At 39.7% G+C, this 24,868-nt stretch overlaps 2 protein-coding genes across 2 annotated transcripts in view; one reads left to right on the top strand and one right to left on the bottom strand.

Annotated features, from left to right (window-relative positions):
* wdfy4 (WDFY family member 4) overlaps positions 1–24,868 on the bottom strand; it is a 44,912-nt gene that overhangs the window by 12,648 nt on the left and 7,396 nt on the right. The window contains 37 exon segments of the mRNA XM_077613617.1: positions 3,446–3,508; positions 3,586–3,671; positions 4,999–5,110; positions 5,202–5,350; positions 6,730–6,935; positions 7,034–7,103; positions 8,025–8,216; positions 8,315–8,392; positions 10,486–10,595; positions 11,627–11,818; positions 11,915–12,030; positions 12,115–12,353; positions 12,990–13,141; positions 13,251–13,377; positions 14,364–14,522; positions 14,606–14,767; positions 14,854–14,973; positions 15,131–15,297; positions 16,115–16,317; positions 16,421–16,517; positions 16,611–16,705; positions 17,508–17,669; positions 17,973–18,046; positions 18,139–18,291; positions 18,366–18,556; positions 18,637–18,748; positions 18,821–18,966; positions 19,345–19,576; positions 19,662–19,840; positions 19,927–20,145; positions 20,224–20,300; positions 20,398–20,623; positions 21,450–21,544; positions 21,635–21,849; positions 22,096–22,186; positions 22,274–22,968; positions 24,396–24,586. Of these exon segments, the coding sequence (XP_077469743.1) occupies positions 3,446–3,508; positions 3,586–3,671; positions 4,999–5,110; positions 5,202–5,350; positions 6,730–6,935; positions 7,034–7,103; positions 8,025–8,216; positions 8,315–8,392; positions 10,486–10,595; positions 11,627–11,818; positions 11,915–12,030; positions 12,115–12,353; positions 12,990–13,141; positions 13,251–13,377; positions 14,364–14,522; positions 14,606–14,767; positions 14,854–14,973; positions 15,131–15,297; positions 16,115–16,317; positions 16,421–16,517; positions 16,611–16,705; positions 17,508–17,669; positions 17,973–18,046; positions 18,139–18,291; positions 18,366–18,556; positions 18,637–18,748; positions 18,821–18,966; positions 19,345–19,576; positions 19,662–19,840; positions 19,927–20,145; positions 20,224–20,300; positions 20,398–20,623; positions 21,450–21,544; positions 21,635–21,849; positions 22,096–22,186; positions 22,274–22,968; positions 24,396–24,586 (5,953 nt within the window).
* On the top strand, positions 1,224–4,098 carry lrrc18a (leucine rich repeat containing 18a). Its single transcript, XM_077613673.1, has 3 exons — positions 1,224–1,525; positions 1,602–1,686; positions 2,571–4,098. Exon 3 carries the CDS (start codon positions 2,575–2,577, stop codon positions 3,352–3,354), a length of 780 nt encoding a protein of 259 aa, XP_077469799.1. The 5' UTR covers positions 1,224–1,525; positions 1,602–1,686; positions 2,571–2,574; the 3' UTR covers positions 3,355–4,098.

Genomic DNA, 24,868 nt, shown 5'->3' with positions numbered 1-24,868 from the left:
TGTAGTAGTACTATGTAGTAGTACTGTTTTGTAGTAGTATAATGTAGTAGTACTGTTTTGTATTAGTACTATGTAGTAGTACTGTTTTGTAGTAGTACTATGTAGTAGTACTGTTTTGTAGTAGTACTATGTAGTAGTACTGTTTTGTAGTAGTACTATGTAGTAGTACTATTTTGTAGTAGTACTATGTAGTAGTACTGTTTGTAGTAGTACTATGTAGTAGTACTGTTTTGTAGTAGTACTATGTTGTAGTACTATTTTGTAGTAGTACTGTTTTGTAGTAGTACTATGCAGTAGTACTGTGTATTAGTAGTAGTACTATGTGGTAGTAGTAGTACTATTTTTACCAGTAAACACCTAGGCATTAACTTATTGTTGAATATTTTGATATTTATTTTACATTCCACCATCTGCAAAATTCGGTCCCTTAGTCTCCAGGTAATCAAAATAGACAAAGTGGGGCATCCAGTGAATGAATGTTTAATCATTTTTATTAAGGTTATAATTTGGATAAACTATTTACAACCTTTTAAATCTTTTCAAAACGTTTTGCGTCAATTTTTGACCATTACGATATAATGTCGTGCAGTCAGCCTCTTCGTTTTGACGTGATTCGTAAGAAAGTGGCAAAATCATCTCATGAAGGCGTCAAATGGCGTGAATAGAGAAATGGTGCTGAAGTTCGTCAGGGAATTTGATGTCAACTCGCGTCATGGCTGACCTAATGATTTGGGTTTGCAGATTTCCATAGAAAAGAATGCTAGCAATAGATGTCGAATAATAACTCAAATGTTGATGTAACGCCGACGTCCCGTTCGACGTCATCGCTTTCGGCAGCGACATTTCAATGACGTCACGAATGTGAAAGCCGAATGTGGATATAATGAGTTGACATAAACGGACGTCCTCGCTGCATTTTAGAAGTTTCCTGTTCCAAAAGTGTGTTAATGTTAACATGTCGCGACATATTTCTTTTGTCCAAGTTTCAGCGATGAACTCCAGACGAATAAGAAGCGAGACTGCACAGATGGGTGGGCGGGTTGCGTGATTGACAGGCGTGAGAATCTCTTTTGCTTTAAAAAAATACTCTATACAATTAAATATTTTCTTGACGTGACATTTACATTAAAAAATAAGTTACACTTAATTGCTTACTGTTATATTAGGCACGCAGTTAAAGACCAATTTACATTTATGTGATCACTTGACATTTTGAATTGTTTCCATTATTTCATTTACGACAGCGTACAGATCTATGGGAGATTGTAATGAACATTTCATCAAGTAATTTGCTTGCACAATATACTTTACATCCAAGTTGTTTAATTTAGATTAGGAGAGCATTCATTTGCTTCTGAAATCTGCTTGCCCCTCTGTGGGCCAGTAAATGACAATCTTGCTGGAAAGGACCCCGTGTTGCTAAGTAACCAAACCAAACAAGAGGAAACCTGCAATTGCAGTGTGGTGGAAAGAAAACATTGCCTACCCAAGCTTTCCTCTCGACTTTGTGGAGCACAATCCCCAGGTATAACTTTATTACACCAGCTACATTCGAATTAGTTTGTTTTATGCGCTAACTTATGTTTTGTTTTGGGGCACAGAGGTTTGATGCTGTTGGTGAACTTTCAAAACGGAAAACAGCCACCGACCGCATTGTTGAGTCCGAATTGAAAATACAAGTGCACGGTAAGTAAATCAATCCATTAATGTTGATAATAGTCAAGAAAAAATAGCATAGGCATATTCTTGACTCCACTCCTCATCTAATAACCCCTGAACAAATTTTGTAAATCCACACTAAATCAATCATTGACTTTGGCCCAGTATGTTTTATCTAATTGCAGGCAATAATTTCATGCTATAGTTTCCTAGAGGAGGTTATAATAGAACAAGCACCAGTGGATAGCCCCTCTCATCCTGAGGATGATGAATGAGGCGAGAGAGGGCCTTGGGGTGTAACACAGACGCAAACACACACACACACCTTTTTTAGATTGGGGGGTGCGAGGGGCAAGCCTTCATCACACTCCATACACCCTATAACTATCATTTATCAAAGTCCTGATTTGACTCTTAACTCATGTACATCCACTTTTGTGCAATGAAGTCATGTATGTCATTACACTTGCATGCCCTAAGCATCCCAAATAAACACACACTTTTTTTTCTCCTGGCCAAACAACACACCAGGTGATGGAGTATCAGCACTCATTTGTTTTTGCTACATTACCCAGTGTCGCCTCTCTGCTATTGTTCCCCAGCATTAGCCTTAATTAGAGAGTCATGCTCTTAAATACCCCCATGGGCAACACCGGGTGAATACACACTAGTTCAAACATAACACAGCCATACGTACTCACACAATCGCACAAGCTCTTAATTCCTCAGAGAGAATGCTTTTCCCGTTGCCTCTGGCTGTACATGAACCTTTTTTGTGAGAATAAATCACATTGGCCTTGCAGAAGCGTACAAATAAAGACACCCTGTGAATGTATTTACCGATACTGCAAATGGTGATGTAAGGCAGAAAATGAGAAATAAAAATGACATGATTATTCCTGGTGTTGCAGCACAATGACTAAAAAGAAAGGCAACACAGGCACAAAGGTGTCACTCCAGGAAGCCAAGAAGGCCATCCGGATGAAACCCAACGGTTTGCGACGACTCACGCTTAGCAACATGGGCATAACTATCTTCCCGCCGTGTATCTTCAAACTGACAAACATGGATGAGTTGGATCTCAGCCGCAACCAGATAGAAAAACTCCCTGACAACATTGGAAAGCTGCCATCGCTCAGATGGCTGGATTTACACAGCAACAACCTGGAGTCAGTGCCCGAGTCCATCGGTAAACTGGTGGACCTGACTTATCTCAACCTCTCTAACAATCGTCTCACCTCGTCGGGTTTGCCCACTTCACTGGCATCCCTTACCAACCTGACCACTCTAAATCTAGGGCTGAACAAATTGGAATCTCTTCTTCCCACAATGGTTCCTGGAGAGAGCCTGCAAGAGTTAGGCTTGTTTGATAACCTCTTCACCAGCCTTCCAGACTTTGTGATAGAGCTCTGCGATCTGGCTAGGGTCAACGTCAAACGAAACCCGTTGCAACTCATTGATATAGAAGACGAGGATGATGTGTACCTCATCCATAAGGAAAGGTTATGTGACAACTGCCAAAAAATATGTAAAGACCCAGGAGGAGAGCAATTGAAAGAATGCGTGATCAAGACGTTTGAAGGCGAAAGGTCTTATTCAGGACTGATAACACCCAACTCAGTGGCCGCAGCCAATCAGGATGTGTGGAGAGTTAAGAAGATAGAACACTATCAGTCATTTGAAAGCAGTATTTGATACGATTTGATGTATCCAACATTTAAGGTCGTGAATAGAGCAAGAATGAAAACATTTGCTGTATCAAATTGAATTGCTATTTATTGACTACCTGGCATTAGCGATGACGTCAGCAACACCCCTGCCTTTTAATGATAGCACCACTTTGCACAACCTGCAAGTCATATTTCAGATCAATGTAAACATTATTGTCAATATTTTTACATGTATTATTCAGATGAGTGTTTTTACCTTTTATAAGCGGAGACATGATCTTTATTTGGGAAAACTAAGAAGACTGAGTGGCCATTTTTTGTCAAGACCTCAATGGCATTGTCCTAAGAAAGACAACATAGTTTTATTTTACTGTAACATCGCCAGGTTTTAAACAAAAAAAAGGCATCGAATTTCCTGAATTACAACAACAAATAAAGTATAACTATGGCAGTTTAATTTTTTTTATGATTTACCTACCCTGTACATTTAAAATTATGCTGACACAACTCTTAGCTAACTGAACTCCAACCAAGATAGTGTGTTTTAGAACATGTTATGTCACAACTATCAAGGCCCGTGGGCCAGATCTGTTTAAAAATGTATTTGATCTGTGATGAATTGCCAGATTTGTTTGTTTCTTTTGGTTTAAAACTTTCAATTTATCATATCGGGCAATTATGATGTTACCCACCCATAGCAATTGGGTAAGGACAAGAAATTAGCTACATTACATTGTTCAACTTGTCTGTATACCACATTTCTTAACAATGCCAAACTATTGCTGTTGATTTTTTATTAAATATATCATTAAATCTATCTCTGTAAGCAAGACGGGTTTATTTTTTTCTTAGCGTATCGAAATGAATACACAAAAACAATAGATTGTTTGAATGGGTATAAGTCACCAACAATTTGTCTATACCTGGGTTTTGTGCAAAATGAAGATATTTTTTACTCAGTCAAATTGATCCCTATTTTACATTTTTGGCACTCTTCAACAGGCATGAAAAACAGATTTGGGCCCATGCTTAATCCAATTGTGCATGGACACATAATACGGAGGATTTCAAGACTAACATGACTGTCAACAATTTGCCATTTGTGTCCAATAGACTTTGAAGAATAACCGAGTTATAACTATGAAAGGACACTCAGTTCAATTTTGAGTATAGTCCTAGTCAATTTTTGAAATACCGCTAAATGCTAAGAAATTCAACTTTTATATGGAACTATACTAGTAGTCCTATAGTATTGGACAACTATGGTCTTATGCCGACATGCTACTGACAAGGGGCCTAAAATTTGCACCCAAAAAAGGCAACTGTGGTGAGTTAAGTTGCCAAACATCCTATGAAAAACAGGATCATCTCGTCTTCAGAAACAAAAGTACGCATCATAAATTGAGTTTACAAAGAACGAAATTATTCCCGTAGTATCATAGAATTTTGAAATAGTGTTTGATTTATAGAATAAACAAATGCTAGTAGGGTGCTTGTTAAGAATGTCTAGGCAAGCAAAGGGATTCACCATGATGCCTACTTATAATCTGAGAAGGCACCATGCAATAGAAAAGGGGCTCTTAAGATTGTATCAAGGTCAGGTTTTGAAAAATGAAACAAAAATATGAAGAATGTGTGCATTTCGCTCTGTAATTAATGTAAGTTGAACCTCTAGCAAGAACCGCATGAATCTGGCCTCCTTGATCTCCTTGTGGAGCCAGCGCCTACAGCTTGGTGTCGATTCCTGACTCAGCATGCTGGAGATGAAGGAATTCCGCACACTGGAGAAAGAATTGCATGGCAAAATAAGACAAAAACAACTTAATGTGTGTTAGTTACTGTGCAAGAACAAAACCGTAAACAAACACATACCTGCTGGGGTGGTGCTTCCTACAGCAAACGTCTCCAGACGCACTTAAAGTAAATCCTTGGCACAAGAGCAAACTCTCTTGAGCAAAGAGCAGCACTCCCTCCGTTACTCGGAGGCCGCTCACCATCACAACACACATTTTTGCAATGACCTGTGTAGGAAAGAAATTCATTTAAGCACATTGTGATCTGTGCTTTGCATATTCAGCCGGAACTTGATTGATCATTTTAATCACATATTTTAATCATTATTAAAAAGACAACATCAAACACTTCATTAAAAGAGCTGATTGATGGGAAGGAGAAGGATGCTTTTCCAGCATCTTCTTTCATGACCAAAAGGGCCCACATGCTGCTTTCAGAGCTGGTTGGATCAAATGCTAACTGCACGGTGTTAATGTGTTTAATTCTACCCCCCATCTCACAGTGAGTGTGCACACCTGGCTGCCCCTTGTGTTGGCTCCTCTGGGACCCAGAATCCAAAAACCATATGGGGCCCCAACATAGCCGAAGGCCCCTCACAATTTATACTAATCAAATCAGACTCCCTACCCCCAGACATAAGAGTCACACTTGTGAAAGAGGAGGAGGTCTTGCCTGGCCATTATTAGGAGAATTAATCACTGTCACATACACAATAGCCAACCTGCTAAACGATCAGAAGTTCTTGTCTGAATCCACGCGAACATATGCGGTATGATGAATAGTGTCACGTAAAAGCCTTTAAGAGTCAACGTGAATCTCACCGACATGGCACATCATTTTACCCATGGTTAGACTAAACGGCAATTCCCACCAATGCCCACACTTAATCTGCTCAACTCGCCCTAACAATGACTACATTTCAGAAAAACGAATCCGAATTACCATTATCAACCACTAAATACATAACAATAAACTTGTTTTCTTATCTGTGTATTGTGCTGAGGACAGATATGCGTTCAGTCTGAGCGAGATTTAGCTGCTGATTGGAAAGAGAGAAAAGAGGGACTATATTGACAGAGCCTAATGTCAGACCATTGATTTCTCCCCACACACATTACTGTCATAATTACACTATTGGCGCTGGGAAGCTAATTATACGTGAGTCTGCTTTTGTGTGCTACTGTCCACGGTGTGTGTTAGACCGCATCCATGTGTGCGTGTGCATTTCTCAAACCTAATGACTGTGTTCATTTGACAGGGTGCACAGCAGGACTCACGCACTTGAACCATTGCGAGACAACTACGCAGTTCACACTTACTAAGCAGATGTAAGACAGCCTGCATCACCTCCTACTGTTTTTATTAATACATCTGTCAGAAACATTAAAAGGCGCGGCTGGTTACCAGCGCGAAGAGAATCCCTGTCAACATTTGCTGTCTAATTCAGCGGAAGAATGGAAAGAGCTGAGCTGGGCCTTACGCTAATGAGCAAAAAAGGAATCCTGATAGCAGCATTCAGCTCTTGGAGTCCTTCAGTCTACATCTGATAGTTATTATGATAGTGAATTTAGCCAGGAGACTACTAAAGACTGTCATGCCACAGTACCTCCTCCTCTGGATGGAGCTCCTGCAGGATGATGCGAATGTCAGCACAGGTTTGAGTGTGGGAACAGGGTTCGAATATGAAGGGGTCCTCTTCGGAGACAGGTGTTTCATTCAAAACAGGAAAGAAGGTTAGCTGATCACAAATCTGTCCTCCATCCTCCCCTTCTTCTTGAGCCTCGGCACCAATTTCACACAGAATCTTTGGTACTAAAGCAAAGGAAAAACAAGGCTTTCAGTAAGCAAAAACTAAACCGTGACAATCTGTCATAGGTTTGTGTATCTTTTATTTTGTGTGCAGTTTTTACCTATGTCTGTTTCTGTCCTGTTGTTGCTTTCCGCAGATGCCCTCGAACCCAGAGACAGAGCTCCTAGCACCTTTATAAATATAATCATGTATTTTGTAGTTAGGCGAATTTTATAGACATGAAAATAAATATTTGTCATTTTACAGTTCTTTTATAACAAATCCTATCGGGTCAAAGTGGGTCAATATTTTTCCCTGAGCACAAGACAACATCTCTTTCTAATGGAATGCCTTTTGCTGGGGCAGAGTTGCACGGGTCTGTGTTAAAACGCCCATCTAACAATTTACAACACTGCTTATCCTTGTCAAATGCTGGACCATCTGTTATGTCTTTGATGCTTTAACTTTCTGTGTTTTCTGTGGAAAACATTGGGCTAGTTTTTTAACTTGGTTCAAGTAGTCCATTTTCACAAAACTACATGAAAGTGCAGTTTATAGACATCCGTAATGTATCTTACTGATGATCCTTTTGACTTTCTATTACATTTTATTACAGAACTGCATTGCAGTTTCCGTGCACATGGCGAAGTTTTATAAATTCACTTTCAGCACTCCATCAACAGAAAACTCCCAAAATGTCATCTAAAACATTCATTCAAATTCTGAACCGCTTATCCTCACAAGGGTCACGGAGGGTGCTGGAGCCTATCCCAGCTAACTCCGGGCCCCAGGCGGGGGTCCCACCGTGAATCAGTTGCCAGCCTACTCTGCATTATTTTGGGATGTGGGAGGAAACCGGATTACCGGGAGAAAACCCATGCAAGCCTGAGAAGAGCATGTAAACTCCACACAGTGAGGACCTAACTAATTGTGAGGCCGACACCCTAACTACTCATCTAAAACAGCTATGCTTATATGTACTCCTAATAAAATTATAGTGTTTTATGCACATTAAAAAAATCCTTGGCAGGACAATGCCGACAAACAACTGTAAATCCAAAGTATCCCAATGGAACATATACAGAGATTGCCTTTTCCATTTATTACTGTACCCTTCTGGATCTTCGCCGTTCCTTTCTGCGTATGCGTAGTTTGGTGCGGTTGGGTCCTTCGGCAGCATCTTGTTCCCAGTTGTGGCCAAGCAGCACGCCCGGACTCGGACCGAACACACCTCTCTCCCTCAACAGTTCCGCCTCGACAATCTGCCATTGGGAGTTGACCCGATCCCATTCGCTGGCTCGTAACTGGGCCGTAAACAAAAAGACAAGAAGACGTGGATGGCGAATAGAAATGAATTGCTTTATCATGACAAAACACATTCTGCTCAGTATTTGCTTCAAACCTGTAAATGATTTGTTCTCATATTCCCAAACATTCTGTTGCCTCTTTGTTGGTGCGATTCCATGTAGGACAGAAACTCCTGCAAAATGACAAGCAAAAAAAAAAATGCAAATGCAATCGCTCCTCCTTCCATACAGGGATTGTATATTCATATTGTTATTTCCTCATGCAATTACAATGCTTTCACACAATTATGTTGACTCTAAATTGCATTCACGGGGGCCAAATAAGCTAGTGGCTACAGACTTACAATAACCCTTGTCTGAGAATGTAATCCTTTGTTGGTGTGATCTAATTAACATAAACATTAATATCACGGAGCCACAGCACAGTAGGGGGCAAGGTAAATGTGTGTGTGTCGATTAAAAGAGAAAAGAAAAAATAACAAGCAGAGCCGTGTTGACACTGCAGGATGCTCATGTTGAGCAGACACACAGGGATCATATTCGCACTGTTAACTGCTTCATTAAGCCCATCATCACAGCAGTGCTCGCTAAGAGACGCGTGAAACAACATGTGTCCATCCTCACGGCTGACCCACGACGGCCATTTCACTGAAGAAATGAACACGCAGTCACTCTTTATAAGCGCTTTTATTTACAGATAATTTTCTTTCGGCGTATAACCTCGTAAATGAACAGTAGAACAAAAGGCAGCAATATGGTGTTCTGTTTTATAAAAAGCAGCCAAAAATAAACCCATTTGGAAATCAAACCATGAAAATTAAGATATGATTTAAAAATCCAACTGAAACTGGCATAGTGTGTTTTTTTCGGAATGTTGTTCGGGAGAAGAATGGAGGGAGGATTATGAAAATATTACAGAGAGGAGAGTAATAATGAAGTTTGCAAACTAGAGCCATGGCGTGACATATAAACAGCAAGTCATCTTGCAATTTTGTTCCTTCAATTGGACAAACATAAGTAATATATAGCATTAATTACCCTATTTAGCAGATAGGAGACTCATTGGCTTTTAAATGCTGCATTAAATACATAACTCATCTCTTCCCATTGCAATTAACATCATACTCATTTCCATTTTAATGACTTCCCAACAATACGCCACCTTTGATGATAAGGCAACAACATAATGTCAACTTCATTCTGGGCTGGTAGGGAGTGTGTAATGAACTTAACGTGATCATTAGTACTGTTAATTATCTGCGTAATATGAGATATGATTATGGAAACGGCATTGACTGATGAAATAATTCTTTAGAGAGCGTGCATTGAGACTGCCTATCTGTCACTAGATTTCAACGTGAAACCTACAGACATCTTTGGAACAATTTTTAGGTCAATGAAGTGTATGGTGAAGTTAACTCTCTCAGTGCCCTTGACATTGAAAGACGTGCAATAATGTGCTTTTTTCTCATCCTTTGCTTCTCACTAGCTATTTGAATTGGGAGGGCTGCACTACTGCGCATCCCCAAATAAAGGTTGTGTGTTTCAGATTCAGAGACGGGGTGTAAACTACTTGAATGTTCTGAGGATTTATCTATTAGTTTTCCAGAAAATCTCAAATCGGCTGAGTGGTTCCGCCAAGCACAGGGTAACATCCTTCCTTATTTTTCTCACGTGGAAAAACAATTCATCACCCTGCCTGAGTCCCTGTCAGATACTGATATGATAAAGAATAACATCAAATGAATAATGTTTTCATCAGATTGCTACCACTATAATTGCCAACCCAATTTCAGTCGGCAGGAGATGTGCACTAACACACACACACATACACCCATTGATACACACTTTACAGACTTGGGGTAGACACAGACGCGGTAATTTCATGCCTGTGTGCCTGAGTAATATGTCCCCGCTCCCTGCTCCAGATGGCTCAACGTCTTAAGCGTTGTGGGGGAACTAATGATGTGGACCACGTGTTTCGGGGGGAAAAAAACAACAATAAACTCGTCTTTAACCTTCAGCGACAAACAATGTGTCGAGGCGAATGTTCTTGTGGATGGGCCGAGCTGATATCAATTACTATCCCCACTCAGGGGCGATCGTGTGTAATCATCAAAATCCATTTTAAGGAATAATAATGATAATAATAATAATAATAAAATATACTCCCACAGGGCTGGATGGCTCATAGCACAAATACAGCAATGAGTGACTTTGGAATGTTAGTGTAGCATCTTATTAATGAGGGGATGCAGGCATGTACCTCCACTGTCACCGTCTCTTTGTCAAGCCTCCCCATTGCAATACGAACTGCGTTGCTGATCACGTCAAACTTTTTATGCGTGCTGCCTGATGCTGCTTGATTCTGCTCTCCTGTGTGAGAAAGACACACAAATGTGAAATGTCAAGTACCAAAAGTCAAATGGCATGTATGAATCGGGAGCAGCTCATGTTCCTTTTTGTCAATTTAATATCTTGGTAAGTTATATTTTTACATTTTAGCTTTCTTTTAAGCATGGAGTCAAGTTTTTCATCAGGGTGGGAGAAATCCATCCGCAGGGGTCAGTATGTACACCTGCTGGAAACCCCTCAGTTACTTCTTCTCCAGTGTTTTTTTGTGCTTAATTGTGAAGCAATTGCAATTCTTTTGCACCAGCATTTTTTTCTATTAATGCATAAGTTCATGTTTTGTATAGTGTGTGAAATACATTTCCTACGAAAACTTTATTTTTATATGTCCAATGAATAAAAACAGGTGGCTTTACCTTAACTGAATTAAGCGTGGCAATATTCTAACAACACTACCAAAGTTTCGGTCAAATGATTTTTCTATGTGTATGGTAATGTGCAATATTAAGGTATTTATAGTATATTGAGTAACATATATTTGTTGTTTTCTTGCCGTTTTCTTTTTTTCACTTAGAGCCATGCTCTTAATATATGTGTGTGTGTGTGTGTATGTATATATATATATATATATATATATATATATATATATATATATATATATAATATTGATAATTACAATATAATAAAATAATATTATGAGACTGAAGTAAGTTCATATGTTATCATATTTTTATACTTTTTTTACCATATTATTTCGCCACATTCTATTGCATAGTTAACTTTTATTTAAAATACACAGTACATGCTTTTTTTCATTTTTGTTTTAAGAATAGAACAAATATCATTATTGTAGTGTAATTAAAAGCCAAAGAGTTCATGAAGATATGATAGAGAGCTTAACAACAATCGAGTGGCTTGAAATGATGTTTTATAGTATCATATCACATACATCATGTGTTATTATAATTAATTAATATAATTTTAATAATGGCATCACACAGCAGTTTCTCTTTATGTTTTTGCTACAAACATTCTAATAATGCAAAAGGGCTGACCTGAGTACTTGAGCCAGATTTTTTGGGCCGTCTCCTCCCACAGTGGGCTAATGTCAGTCATATTCACTGGTGCCTTCTGATCATTGTGGTTGGCTGAGATTTCAATCTTGTGCGCTTCTTCCAGGGTGCGCCGTCGCTCAGCTATTACCTTGGACCAGCAGGCCTTTGCTAAAGACATTAGAGCCCTGTCATCTGAAACACAAATGCATATTTGGATCAAAAGCGTTTTAAATAAATGTGTTTGATTACAAAAAGAAAAATGTGATGCTTAAGTGGTGATTTTCATACCAGTAGGAAATCCTGCTCCAGATTCAGTGCCCACTTCATGTTGTGCTTTAGTGTGAAAGGAGTTGACTTTTTTGCTGGGCACTCTTTGGGCTAAACACATAAAGCCTTCTGGGTAACTTTAATTTTAAAAAAAAAATCATTATATCAGTTTGACATTATTGGTTACGACTGTGCTCATGTGTCCTTGTATTAAAGTTTACCTGCCAGATCCAATTAATAGCAGACAATGAAGAAAACATGTGATAAAGTTCACATTTGAATTGTAGGTTGCCAAGAGAACATCCCAGCGATCATTGATTGTTTCAAATGTCTTCACGATGCCCTCCAATTCAACTCTAGAATGTCTGGGTTGGGACAGGAAGTAGAGTAGCACCTTATTTGTGCAGGAGTAGAAAGCTGACACTGTCTTCTCTTTGTGAGCTTGTCCTCTGTCCATGGCCTAACGTTTCAAGAAGCACTGGTCAGAATTAAATGTTAGCGGGAATCTTTGCAGCTTCAACAAACTAAACCTGAGGTTACATTATGTTATATTTATCAACACTTAAATGTATTCATTTTGAGCCTTCGATGAAAAATGTTTTAAAAAATACTTAGATATATTGACACTTTTTTTAACCTTATTTATCAAGATGTTTAAGAGAAATCGGGAGAATGCATCCCTCTAGTAAAAAATGCATTTGTGATATAATACCAAACAAACAAATTGTCAGATTGATCCTTGCAAAAATGAAGAAAATTATTTTGTTACTTCACAGTGCACATGGTTTTAGCATCCTGAATACACCATAAACAAGGGCTTGGCAAACTGTTCCACAAAGGGCCCCAGTGGGTGCAGGTTTTCGTTGTAACTCATCACGAGGACGCCTTTTCACCTATCTGGTGTCCTACAAGTGCAATCAATGAGTTGCAATGGATTGCAGTCGGGTGCTTCTTGTTTTTGCAGAAACGTCATTTTTTAAACTGTCTCTGCTGGATGGGTTGGAACAAAAACCTTTAGGACCGGTTTGCCCACCCCTGCCTTAAACGCTCCACAACCGTGTGTTTGTGTTAAAAAAAGCAGAAGTGCTCCTCTCACCACTACTATCTGATCTGCAAGGAAGTTAAGCAAACTTTCGGGGGCCCCCAGGAATGTTCCGTTGTAAAGTGCCTGTACCAGAATCTTACTGAAGAGCAACACATTGCCAATCAATGTGCACATCTGGCCTGCAGGTCTCTCGCCTTCCGAACCTTAATGATACACAGCATTGCGAAAGCATATTACATTTGAGTATAATGCAATAATAGAGGAAGAAACAGACACAATTAGAAAGAGAAATAATTAATACGATCATATTACGTTGTGATGAAAGGTGAGTGTTGTTTTCTTTATCCTTGCTGAGCACAGTGATGATGTCCATGATGAACTCCAGCAGCTCAGTCTGGAAACTCTGCCTCTGCTCCATTGAAGCTCCATCTGGGCAGAACTTTAATATTTATGAGTATTATTATATTTTAGAACTTGAACCTGCAACATGAGACCTGGAAAAACACTCCACACAGTCGTTATTCCTCTAATTGTATCTAAATCTGCATCAGTCTGCAGTATTTATTTGGTAATTAAGCAAATAGTGGCACCTTCTGGAGAAGTCATGGGTCTGCAGGGTCAAAATGCAACAAAAGGCGTACACTGTGTACAGTACACATACTCAGTAATGATATGAACATTCATTCATTCATTTTCTGAGCCGCTTATCCTTACAAGGGTCACGGGGGGTGCTGCTGGCTATCCCAGCTGACTTCGAGGTGGAGGCAGGGGACACCCTGAATCGGTGGGCAGCCGATCGCAGATCACTAGGAGAAGGATAACCATTCACACTTACACCTCAGGGGCTACCATGCATGTTTTTGGAATGTGAGAGGAAACCAGAGTACCCGGAGAAAACCCAAGCAGGCCCAGGGAGAACATGCAAACTCCACACAGGATGAGCGCTCTGGATTTGAACCCTGGACCTCAGAACTGTGAGACCGATGCGCTAACCACTTGCGCCGCCGGGCCGCCCTGATATGAAAATTTCAATAATTTATTCATTCATTTTCAGAACTCCTTATCCTAAGGGGGGTGCTCAAGCCTATCCCAGCTAACTATGGGCACCAGGCGGGGACAATCTGAATCGATGGCTAGCCAATCGCAGGGCACAATGAGACCGACAACCAATCATAGCTGGGGCAATTTAGAGTGTTCAACCAGCCTCGCAGGCATGTTTTTGGGATGTGGGAGGAAACAGCAATACCCGAAGAAAACCCACGCAAGTCCAGGGAGAACATGCAAACTCCACACACTACTGAGGACCCACCTGGGATCGAACCCTCGACCCCAGAACTGTGAGGCCAACTGACGCTCTAACCTGGAATGAACCTGAATCTATGAATCTATGTACCTTACAAAATAATAATTCCCATGTTTATTTACCTCCACCAGTAACACTAAAGGATGTGTGTTAGTGTTGCCTGAGACGTTTAGAAGACTGTCCATCAACAGAACACGGAGAAAGTCACATACTGGCTTCCTGGGTGAATGAATCCTGTGATCATCATCAAATTTTCTTATTATACTAGGCACATGAGCCCCCTGGGGAAGAAAAAAAAAACCATAATAAGGCAAAGGAAGACCACGGAAAAAGTAAGGAAAAAAGGTCAATTTAGGGTGCAAACCTCAGCACTTTGCAAGGGGAAAAGAACATCAACAAGTGATTGCAGGAACTCCGTGGAAGCCCACAGTGGGTCTCGTGGTCGTAGCTTGTGAAGCCTGCTGAAGAATCGCATCACGCTTGCAGGAAGATGCAACTCCCATGATGCATTTGTGTCCGGTCGATGCTTGATTCGAAAGAATGACAGACTGTCAGTGATTCTATTTAAAATGTCATTCACAAGGTGCAAACAATTGAGCACTTTGTTTTTACCTGCGTGATAATTATTTTAACCAGTCCGAGTATTAATGTTGCAGCCTCCATACATAGCTGTGGGGCAGGATTGTCTGATTGGGTGTCAATCAACGACTGAAGAGATTCATCCAAGTTTTCCTGCAGGTTACGTGTGACCACATTTGCATGTCATCAATAAAAATAAACATACATGAACAACTCATCCATCCCCAAAGCTGTGACTGTGATGCAGATATTTTAAACAGTGGACTTCCCCATTCATATCAATTTTTTTTTAAATGGCTGCCCTGCCCACCTCTCCATTTGCAGAGTGGCTGACTGTCCTTCCCAGCATCAAAGCAGCCAGAGCTTCATAGACTTGCGGCAGCTGAACATTTTGGACCAGAAGACCTCGGAGTACATCAAAACCAGGGCATGTACCAGTGGCACAGTCATATGACCAAGAATGCGCACGTAGATTGTCTGTGGGATAGCAAAAAAGGGGGATGAAGTCCAGATTTGAGATGACATATTTACAAACGCTTTGGCAGAGAAACAAAAAGAAAAAATCCATTATACTTTATCAAACATACTATTCATGCTACAAAACTGTTGATTTTGAAATATTCAATTGAAATTGGGGTGGAACGGTGCGATTGGATAGCACGTCCGTCTTACAGTTCTGATATCAAGACTTCAATGTTGGTTAGGGTGCAACATAAAAACGCCACACAGCCTGTGTGGACTTTGCATGTTCTCCCCGGGCTTACGTGGATTTTCTCTAGGCATTCTAGTTTTCTCCCACATCCAACAAAAAAAATGCAAGGGAGATTGGTGAAACACTATAAATTGTCCTTGGGTATGAGTGTGAGTGTGAATGATTGTCCATCTCCTAGTGCCCTGCGATTGGCTGGCGATCTGAGGCTTCAGCACTCTGCAACTCTAAGCAGAATGGAATTCCAGAATTCATTCATTAATCCATGAAATTTCACTAAATTTATTAGTGGTTTGCCAATCATTCATTTATTTTCCGTCACGGGGGTTGCTGGAGCCTATCCCAGCTAACTATGGACAGTAGGCACGGGACATTCTCTTAATTGGTTGAAACCCAATCGCAGGTCACAAAAAGGCAGACAAACATTCATGCTTACACTAATTCCTCGGGACAATTTAGAGTGTTCAACAACTCTATACTATGCATGTTTTTTTGGTGATGGTGGCTCACACACATTCCTAAATTTAAAAAAAATCTATTTGCCACATACATTAAATTCCAAGCAATTATTGAACTAATGTGTACCCAAAGCGACAAAAGGCGCCTTCATGTTGCTTATGAGACTTCCAGGAAACACAGCCTCCTTGAAGTTACTTTGCTGTGTTGAGCAGGACAGGAAATTTGTGAGAAGGATGAGACCCAGTTTCACAGTGGAGGAATGAAGATGTGGCTTTAGAAAGAATAGGACCCAATCGCTTCCCAGGGCTTCAAAAATAACATTCTGCTTACTTAGAGAGAAAAAGACAGCACATGTTGTTTTCTTCCGTGACATTATAGCAAATTTGATTGCATCCTTCTTGGGTTTGCAAAGCAGTAACACATGGAACCTACTCTTTGATCAGAAGGCTGTCTAAGCCAAGGATGTCACAAAGAACAAGTAACAGCTGGTTGCGCATCCAGATGAGGCTGGCAGGAGCAGAACTCCGAACTGAGACAATTTGGGTGGGTTAGATATCTGGAGGATTACTTTTTTGCTTTGTATAAATGAAAAGCTAAAAAGTGCATGTCATGAACATGTTACCTTTAGAATCTTGGGAAAGATCGCAGTCAAAAATTGCTTGATTTTCACCCGCATTACAAAGAGGCGGTAGCGTGTAGATCAGGAAGAGGCCAAGTCTGGCAAAAAAATATGCAAACCATTTTCACACAGACCGGCTATGAAATATTAAAAGGAACAGCTAGCTATTTGTCTCAAATAATCAAGGATATCCAACCTTCTACACCACAAGAGAAAATAGAAGCGTGTTTCAAGTGATAAACATTTACTACTACTGTCCTGTATTCACATACAAGATTTTCTCATAAACCAAGAAAATTTATGCACAAATAACTATTATCTCTAAATGGTTACTTGCATAGTTTGTCCAATAGTCACGTGATAAAGTGGTTGATTGTCCTTATGACAAAAAACAACAACCACTCAATTATGCAGAATATAGTCAATGATGCCTTTTAATAGTTTGTGTTATTTTGGGAGTATATGTGACGTCAATGAATCCTTCATTCATGCCCAGGGACAAAATCTTGCCAGCTCAGGAAGTAAGAAAGAGTTTATTACTCTGACTAAGCAATTAAACAGTAAATTGCAGGTTTTCAGCATTTTTCCTCAAACATAGTTTTTAAAATTGAAAAGTGGTTCCACATGACCTTCAAACAGTGACTTAAACTTAATCATGTCTTCTTCTGCTGCTAAAACAATAATTTCTAAAGAGTCATCGGTTGAGTGACAATTTATGGATATTAAGTGTATATATATATATATATATATATATATATATATATATATATATATATATATATATATATATATTACATATGATGTACAGTATGATGTCATTCTTTACAAAACCTAAAAAATGATGACCACTTGAAATATTAATTTGGAAAAGAAGCCAGTCAGCATGTGTTCTGGTAGTACCTGCTTATATCCAGAGGAGTGAGGTGAGCCTTAAGGAGACACGTGATGACAGAACAAACAAGTCTGACTTTCTGGTAGGTCACAGCAGGCTCACACAGCTCAAAAAGCAGATATGGTAACACGCCCATTCTGTGCATGATCTTTGCAATCCCGTTCTCATTGCTGAGGACACAGAGAATATCTATTACAATCAATTTTTGGGCAGTAAATTTTATTCAACTCAGTCCATGCTCTTCTAGACAGTAAAACTATTTCTCTTGGACTTCCCATGAAGCATAAGCGTAATACTGATGACAGGGTTCTGCGAAATGTGGACAATGTTGACACGGTCAGATGTCTATCCCAAACAAGAGACTCTTTATTTTAGTGTGCAGTCGTTGCATAATGTGATGTCATGTGAGTAAATAATAGATTTGGTTGAAGATGCATTATCTTGTAACATTCTGAGGTGACTATGGGAACTACCTTGAGGAGTTCAAGATTTCAGCAAAGTGGCTCAGGACTGAGAGATCCAGATTTTCAGAAGTGTTCCTCCAGACCTGACAAGACAACGCGTGTACTAAATTAGTAAAACAGTCCCTTGAAACATAGACAAATAGGACTATTTAAATGACGTTGTTTGAAAACACACCTCCTGATCCAACAGCAGTGCCTGAAAAGCAGCTTTGTTCGGGAGACAGTCCGAGCTACAACTCAGCTCTATGGAACTCGAAAGGTACAGAATCAATTGAAAGGTTCTGTGGCTGACCATGTTACTCTTCATTTTCAGCAAGAAAGATAGCAACTGAAAAATGTTAAATCACTATATGTAAAAAAATCTATTTTTAAATGTCACTCCTTTTGTGATATGGAACAGACCTTGTAACCACCCATGCGGTTCATTTCGAGCTGCATGGCAGTATTTGTTTCCAGAACAGAGAGAAGAACTTTAACCGCTGCATATAAGGAGATGTCATCTGCTGCCATTGCAATTAAGCTGAGAACAACTGCAGGCCCTCCCACATACAGAAACCCATCAGCGGCACTTTTGGGGATGAATGTGCGGACACCTATAGTGGTAACATTCTTAAAAATGGACTTGCGGGTTTTCAGAAAACATCACATTTAAATGAATACTTTCATGGCTCACCAAAATGGCCAATCAATGCTGCCCCAATAGTGCGTGCGGTTCCACTCAGGTGCTGACTGATGTTATGAGCCAGGAACACAGGAGTGGACTGGTCTCTTGATGTTATCCCTAGCTAGAGTTAGATAGATAACTTTTATAATGCACGGAAAAACCAAATGTGTAACGTACGGTAGTCTGGTCGCACCTCTTTGGCAATTAATCTGGAGTCTACCTCATTGTAGTTCTGTTTTATGTGAGCAACTGTTGTCAATGTGGAAACTACAGGATTGATGCCAAACATGATCCTCTCTTCGGGGACCAACCTGAGAGGGAAAGACTCTGGTTCTGTACCTAAAAAAAAACAAATCATTATATGGGACATTTGTGCAATAAAAATATAATCTCACCTCCCACCCCCCAAGATTGTTCACTTTATTATGCAAAATAAACGGTGTAGCCCAAATAATGCTAATATCTTTACATTAACTAAAAGAAAACATATGTTAAGGGTGTTTTAACGTAATGAGAAAAATTCTCCTATTCTACTAAACATCCAGGGGACTTTGGTAGGATGTTTCCTTACCATTGACGGCAACATACATCAAATCCATTTTGACTGCCAGTCCTCCAAATTAAAATGAGTTGTATATCCCCCAGCGTCAATAGCAACCAATGAGTTCATCAAGAAAGAAGTCCAATAGTAAAATGATACAAATGCCATAGACTTGCCTTTGTTGCACAAAACCAGAAAATTGCCCAGATAGGCAGTGCCTTGAGTGTATATGACACCCACACTCTCATGGCTCAAAGCCTTCTCAAAAAGGTAAGTTGGTCCGACGCGCCATACTAAAGCAGCATGGTCCTTCCAAAGTGTGGGTGTCCCAATAAAAGCATAAATGTCAATAACAGCCGTGGGGTCCATGGAGGCACACTTGCCAGGAAATGGCTGAACATACTTCATCTGATTGGAAAGATACAGTAGTTTGCTTTGGTTCAATTGATATCAACTCTATATACGGTACAGTGGATCTCTCAAGATGTCGAACCTTTCCTGTTCCTAGTACTTTTCCATCGAAGTAGGCAGAAGCGACGCAGCTCTTCTTTACATCTTTGGCCATGACGACAACAAGATGATGCCACTGAGATGGGACCAGCAAGTTGGAGCAACGGAACCTCAGAGATGTAGGCAAAGAGGTCGGTGTGCTCACTTCAGATTCCATCATGTCTGTCCAGGTACAGAGTTGATAGTGTAATGTTTATACGGCTAGCCAAACTATAGTTACAAATGGCCCAAATTTGTATCATTCTTACCCAAGTAAGTAAAGGCTTCTTCCTCTGTGGAGAGAACTAAACAGCCATCATAGGCCGAGAATGAGACAGACAAGCAAATGTATTGTTGCTCCGTCCGTGACATGTGCCGCACAACTGTCAGGAGTCGGATCGGGTGGGAATCACACGCTGAACTAAACTTCTTGATCTGAAACCAGCATGAAAAGGAAAGACCAGCTGTGGGGGGGAAATCCCGGCAGTCTAAGGAGATAGACAAAGAAGTGATATGACATCTTGTTTAGATGTATTTATACATATTTTAGACATTTGAACTCTTACTTCCTCCGATTCCACCAGTTGAGATACAATCGGCTGTCACTCCCTTCACTGTAGCCAGGGAGGGCAGGAAAAGGCAACTGTACAGCAAAACAAAGTAGCAGAATTCAATTTCCTTCACTTATTCTGACAAATTTTATCTAAAATTCATCAAAAATAGTGCAACCAATGACTCACCCATAGCCGCTCTCACTCATGTCAAACTCCACAAAGGCCGGCGTGACAGAGGTCCGATGTGGGCGAAAGGTGCGAGGCGATGTCATGGACACCATGCTGATGATCTGGTGGGAAGGAATGGTGGAACCAGCAGATGATTTGCTGCAAATGGATTGTAACAAGCTGAATCTCTGATTTTCCGTCTTCGCTGATGACTCTGTCATCATGCCTTCCTTTGTGCTGAGATCTGAAGGAAACCACGCAAACAATAATCTGCTGTTAATGTTTGAAAATGTAAACATAGGACATTTTCTTTTATCTAATAATGAAGTTTTAAAAAGTAAAAATGAGGATTTTCTTGGTGAATATAGTTCTACAATACATCACTTTTGGAGTGCAGAAACTCTAGCATAAATTATGTTATTCTGCAGTAATATTTTCTACATTAAAGTTATGCCATATTGCTATAAAATAATGTATAGTCAAGTGTTGACAGTGAACTTTTCTATTAAAGGTGGAGATTTAAATAAAGTCTTGACTTTTACCTACTAATTTTCAACATGTTTTGGTGTGGCCCATGAGGCTGATTAATTATTCGATTTATATATTACGTTACAGTTAAAAATATTGTCATGTGATTCCATTGTTTATTTTTTAATAACGATGCCCGAATAAAAAATCCAATCTATCAAATGCCAAATGCATAAAAACAAAAGGAACTGGCTGAGCAAGTCACTTTGGTATATATATATATATATATATATATATATATATATATATATATATATATATATATATATATATATATATATATATATATATATATATATATATATATATATATATATATATATATATATATATACTGTGGAGTCATGCCATAGTCCATGTGAACACTAATTTAGGGGAAGAAAATGTGATCAAAACAAAAGAGCAAACTTCACTTCACATAATTGGGGAATGATGAATGTTAAAGGGTTAATTAAATGTTTGAGAAAATCTGTAATCGGTGAATTTCAGCTGTACTATTGACATAAAACAAATACATTGGCATTTTCACAAAAAATCTCTACCTGCTGCCTCTCCTGTTGCGGAACACTTTGGTTTTGAAGGAACTCCAGCTTTGGCTGCTAAGCACATAAGAGGATCTGCTAGACACAGAAACTTTCTGAAAAGAACAGAAACAAATTGATCAAATATTGTCTTGATAATTGTTGAGGGAAATGTTTTTTTTTATTTCAGAGTAAACATATCTAACCTGAAGTCTGACAGTGTAATGGCCTGGGATGAGAGCTTCTCCAGGATTCGTGTAACAGTTAGATGTAACGGGTCACTTGGACTTAAAAGTATGCTTTGACAGTGAGTCAGGAGTGTAGAGACAAGCCCCCCCTCACACATGATCTGACGATTTCGCTCTGTTTTGACAGCTGACAGAATGTGGTTTGCCACTGCAAGCTGGATCTCCCCTGAAAGCTGAAAAAAAAAGATGAATCTCCTGATAAACAACACAATAAGAACAACCACAATGTGTGTACACTAAACTCCCATGTGGCACACTAAAACATTAAAACATTCACATTCAAAATTCTTTGTGTCTAGCCAGCTGAACAAGACATGATTTTAAAAAAAGTAAATAAATACATTCATTAATTAGTTTATAATAAATGGGATAAGTTAACCGAGATTTTGCCGGCCTTTTGACATCATTGTTACAATTACCTGAATATCCTCAGGGGTAAAGCTGAATGGAAGAAGAGATACAATGACTCGAATAGCTCCCGGGTGAATGATAAGATGATCATAGGTGAAGCTACTCTAAGTCAAAGAGAAATTCTTGTTAACGCATATTGAAAATTCCTGCAACAACTCGAGTAGGGCAAGTTAATTAAAGAAGCACCTCGAATGGGACTCTAAAACAGTGGATATGTTGGTTCCTGTGGTTCTACAGGTCCCAAGCATTTCCTCTTCTGGCTGCTGGACTGGAGGGGATGATGACCCCATGTAATCACGGCACAATACCGTATTTAGCTTATTTTGGTCCCCGTGACACCCATTCTCAGGTTCTAGGCCAAATTGAAAATCTACGGGGGAGTAGAGGCCTGTGGCAAAGTGATCAAGATAAGAAACGAGTCGAATGCAACTCTGAAGGGTGACAGATAGTTTGGCAGATGGGGTAGAGTGGTGTGAAGGTGCCTCTTCTGCTAATTCAACAAACTGATGGAAGTTCCTTCCAAGAGGTTCTTGGTCTTCTGCAGTCCTGGTAAAGCCTCCCTCATTTGCCTCCCACTTGCTTCTATCTGTGTGAAAACAGCCCAGCTGGAGAAGGGCTTCAGCCAGCTTTTCGTAAAAGCCGCCTGTCTGAAAAAAGTGTGCATTCACTACATGCGTATGCACAGCAGATGACAAGATGTGCAGGGTGAGAAAAATGAGGTCGAGCAAGGATCGATGACCGATGGACTGCCACACTTCTCCCTGCGGAGGGTCGGCCAGAGCACCCTCCATGTCGAGTACGAGTGAGAGCAGTCCGGTGAAACCGCCAGCCCGTCTAAAAGCGTCCAAGCTATTTGGGCTCTCCAGCACCTTTAATATAGACTGACACAGAAGAAACATTGGACAATAAAGAGCATCTGAGAAATTGATCAAATATTTTGGTTGACACAAAAACAGAACCAATTCAAAATAGGCTGCAGTCAATTAAAAAAATGTGATGAAAAATAGATGAAACATACAGATCTATCATGAATCATTTCTGGTAATAGTTTTGGAGGTCAAGGAAATCATATTAGCTTGATTCAATTTGGAGAGCTAATCCATCAGGTAGGTAAAGTGTTAGGGGCAACGCAGGGAAAACCTGATTAAGTGAAACCGGAGTAATCACAATGGCTCTGAACACTTGGCAACCCGGGTCAGAGCCAATCTGATTGCCACCTGCTTTAACCGAATTAGAACAAAAAGCACACAAGCATAAGAATGACACACCAACCAACACACACAATATCTGCAAGTAAGAGCACCTCTCATTGCCATCTATAAAAATCAGACACACACAGTAGGTGTGTAACCTTGTTAAGACAAATTAGATCACAGGCCGATCCAAGAGTGAGCTTTCCACAACACCAAAAAGGAGCACAATTTCAGTGAAGAATGAAATTCTCAATTCCAACTCAAGTGTACGCCACCAAAAAAACTGTGATTCTGAGATACATTGTTCATTACAAGACAATGTATCTATGATAAGATACCATATCATGATGTAAGCCAATGAGTAAGAGAATAGGAAAAATACAACAACAAAAAATACAAACAAATTCAGAGTGGTTAAAAGTTATAGAATATCTCAAAATACCTATAACAACATAAGCAGGGACTTGACAGGCCTTCAGACCGTAATACAAGATAATATATAAAAAATAGCTTTTTTGTGAGCAATTATAAGAATAAAAATAACATGCACCACATTACAGTTTTATATAAAAATGTCATGTCATGGTTTCATATAGAATTTATACAAAATAAAACACACGTAAGAAGTAACAGTGGCATGAAACAAACAAAAAATACTATCAGGTTATGAGTCGGGATGGTGCAAACGTGGTTAGCGCTTTCGCCTCACAGTTACCAGATGGACAGTTCAATCCCTGTTGGATTCTAGCCTTCCTGTGAGAAGTTTGCATGCTTTCCCTGTAAAAATGGTAATCCTGCTCACTATAAGAGGAACGCAGACTTATGGCCATCTCTGCCCATTCCCCGATCAGATAGTTGCAGTCCACAGTGCAATTGAGCTAGTAATCAAATCAATCCAGAGTTAACAGCTAAACCTGGTTCAGCAAATCAATCTGCTTTGTCAATAATCTAATCAGCGTCCCACTTGAAAAGAAAATAAATTCACTTGCTAATTGTATTTTAGGCGCATTACAATTTGTTATGATTAGATTCGATGACATGTTGAGATCACTCCAAAGAAGGATTCTTAGGATATGTAGTAGTACTATATTTAGGTGCATGTGGGGCGTCCCTACCTTTAGTAGGTCCCTCTTTAAAGCCAGTTCGTGTTGTGTTGAAGAGCAGAGAGCCCCAATGGCAGTACTCATAAACTCCTCAGGGTTCAGCTCAGCGAGATGCTCCAAAATGCACAGTGTGGGACCACGATACTGAGCTTGATCCAGAAAGATCTTAATATATGGAACCATACCCAGCTCTCGCACTGCAACTGGCACATACAAAGAAAATAATTAGGCATAGGTTGTATTACAAAAGAATGAATAAAGGTGGCTGGGATAGGCGCATGCACTTGTGACGATTGTGAGGATGAGCAGAAATGAAAATGGATGAATGAATAAATAAATAATGCACTGAATTATTTTTTTTCATTCTGTAGAAAATGTTTGCAGGGAAGTGTCTATGCCAAAATTAACACACAGGTCAAACACTGAATGACAGCAGAACCCAAACTTCCCGGTTAAATTTAAATAAAATAAAGTGCATGCATCGA

The sequence above is a fragment of the Stigmatopora argus genome, chromosome 11 (genome assembly GCF_051989625.1).
Source record: "Stigmatopora argus isolate UIUO_Sarg chromosome 11, RoL_Sarg_1.0, whole genome shotgun sequence".
Classification (NCBI taxonomy): Eukaryota; Metazoa; Chordata; class Actinopteri; order Syngnathiformes; family Syngnathidae; genus Stigmatopora; species Stigmatopora argus.
This window is presented reverse-complemented; position numbering and strand designations above follow the sequence as displayed.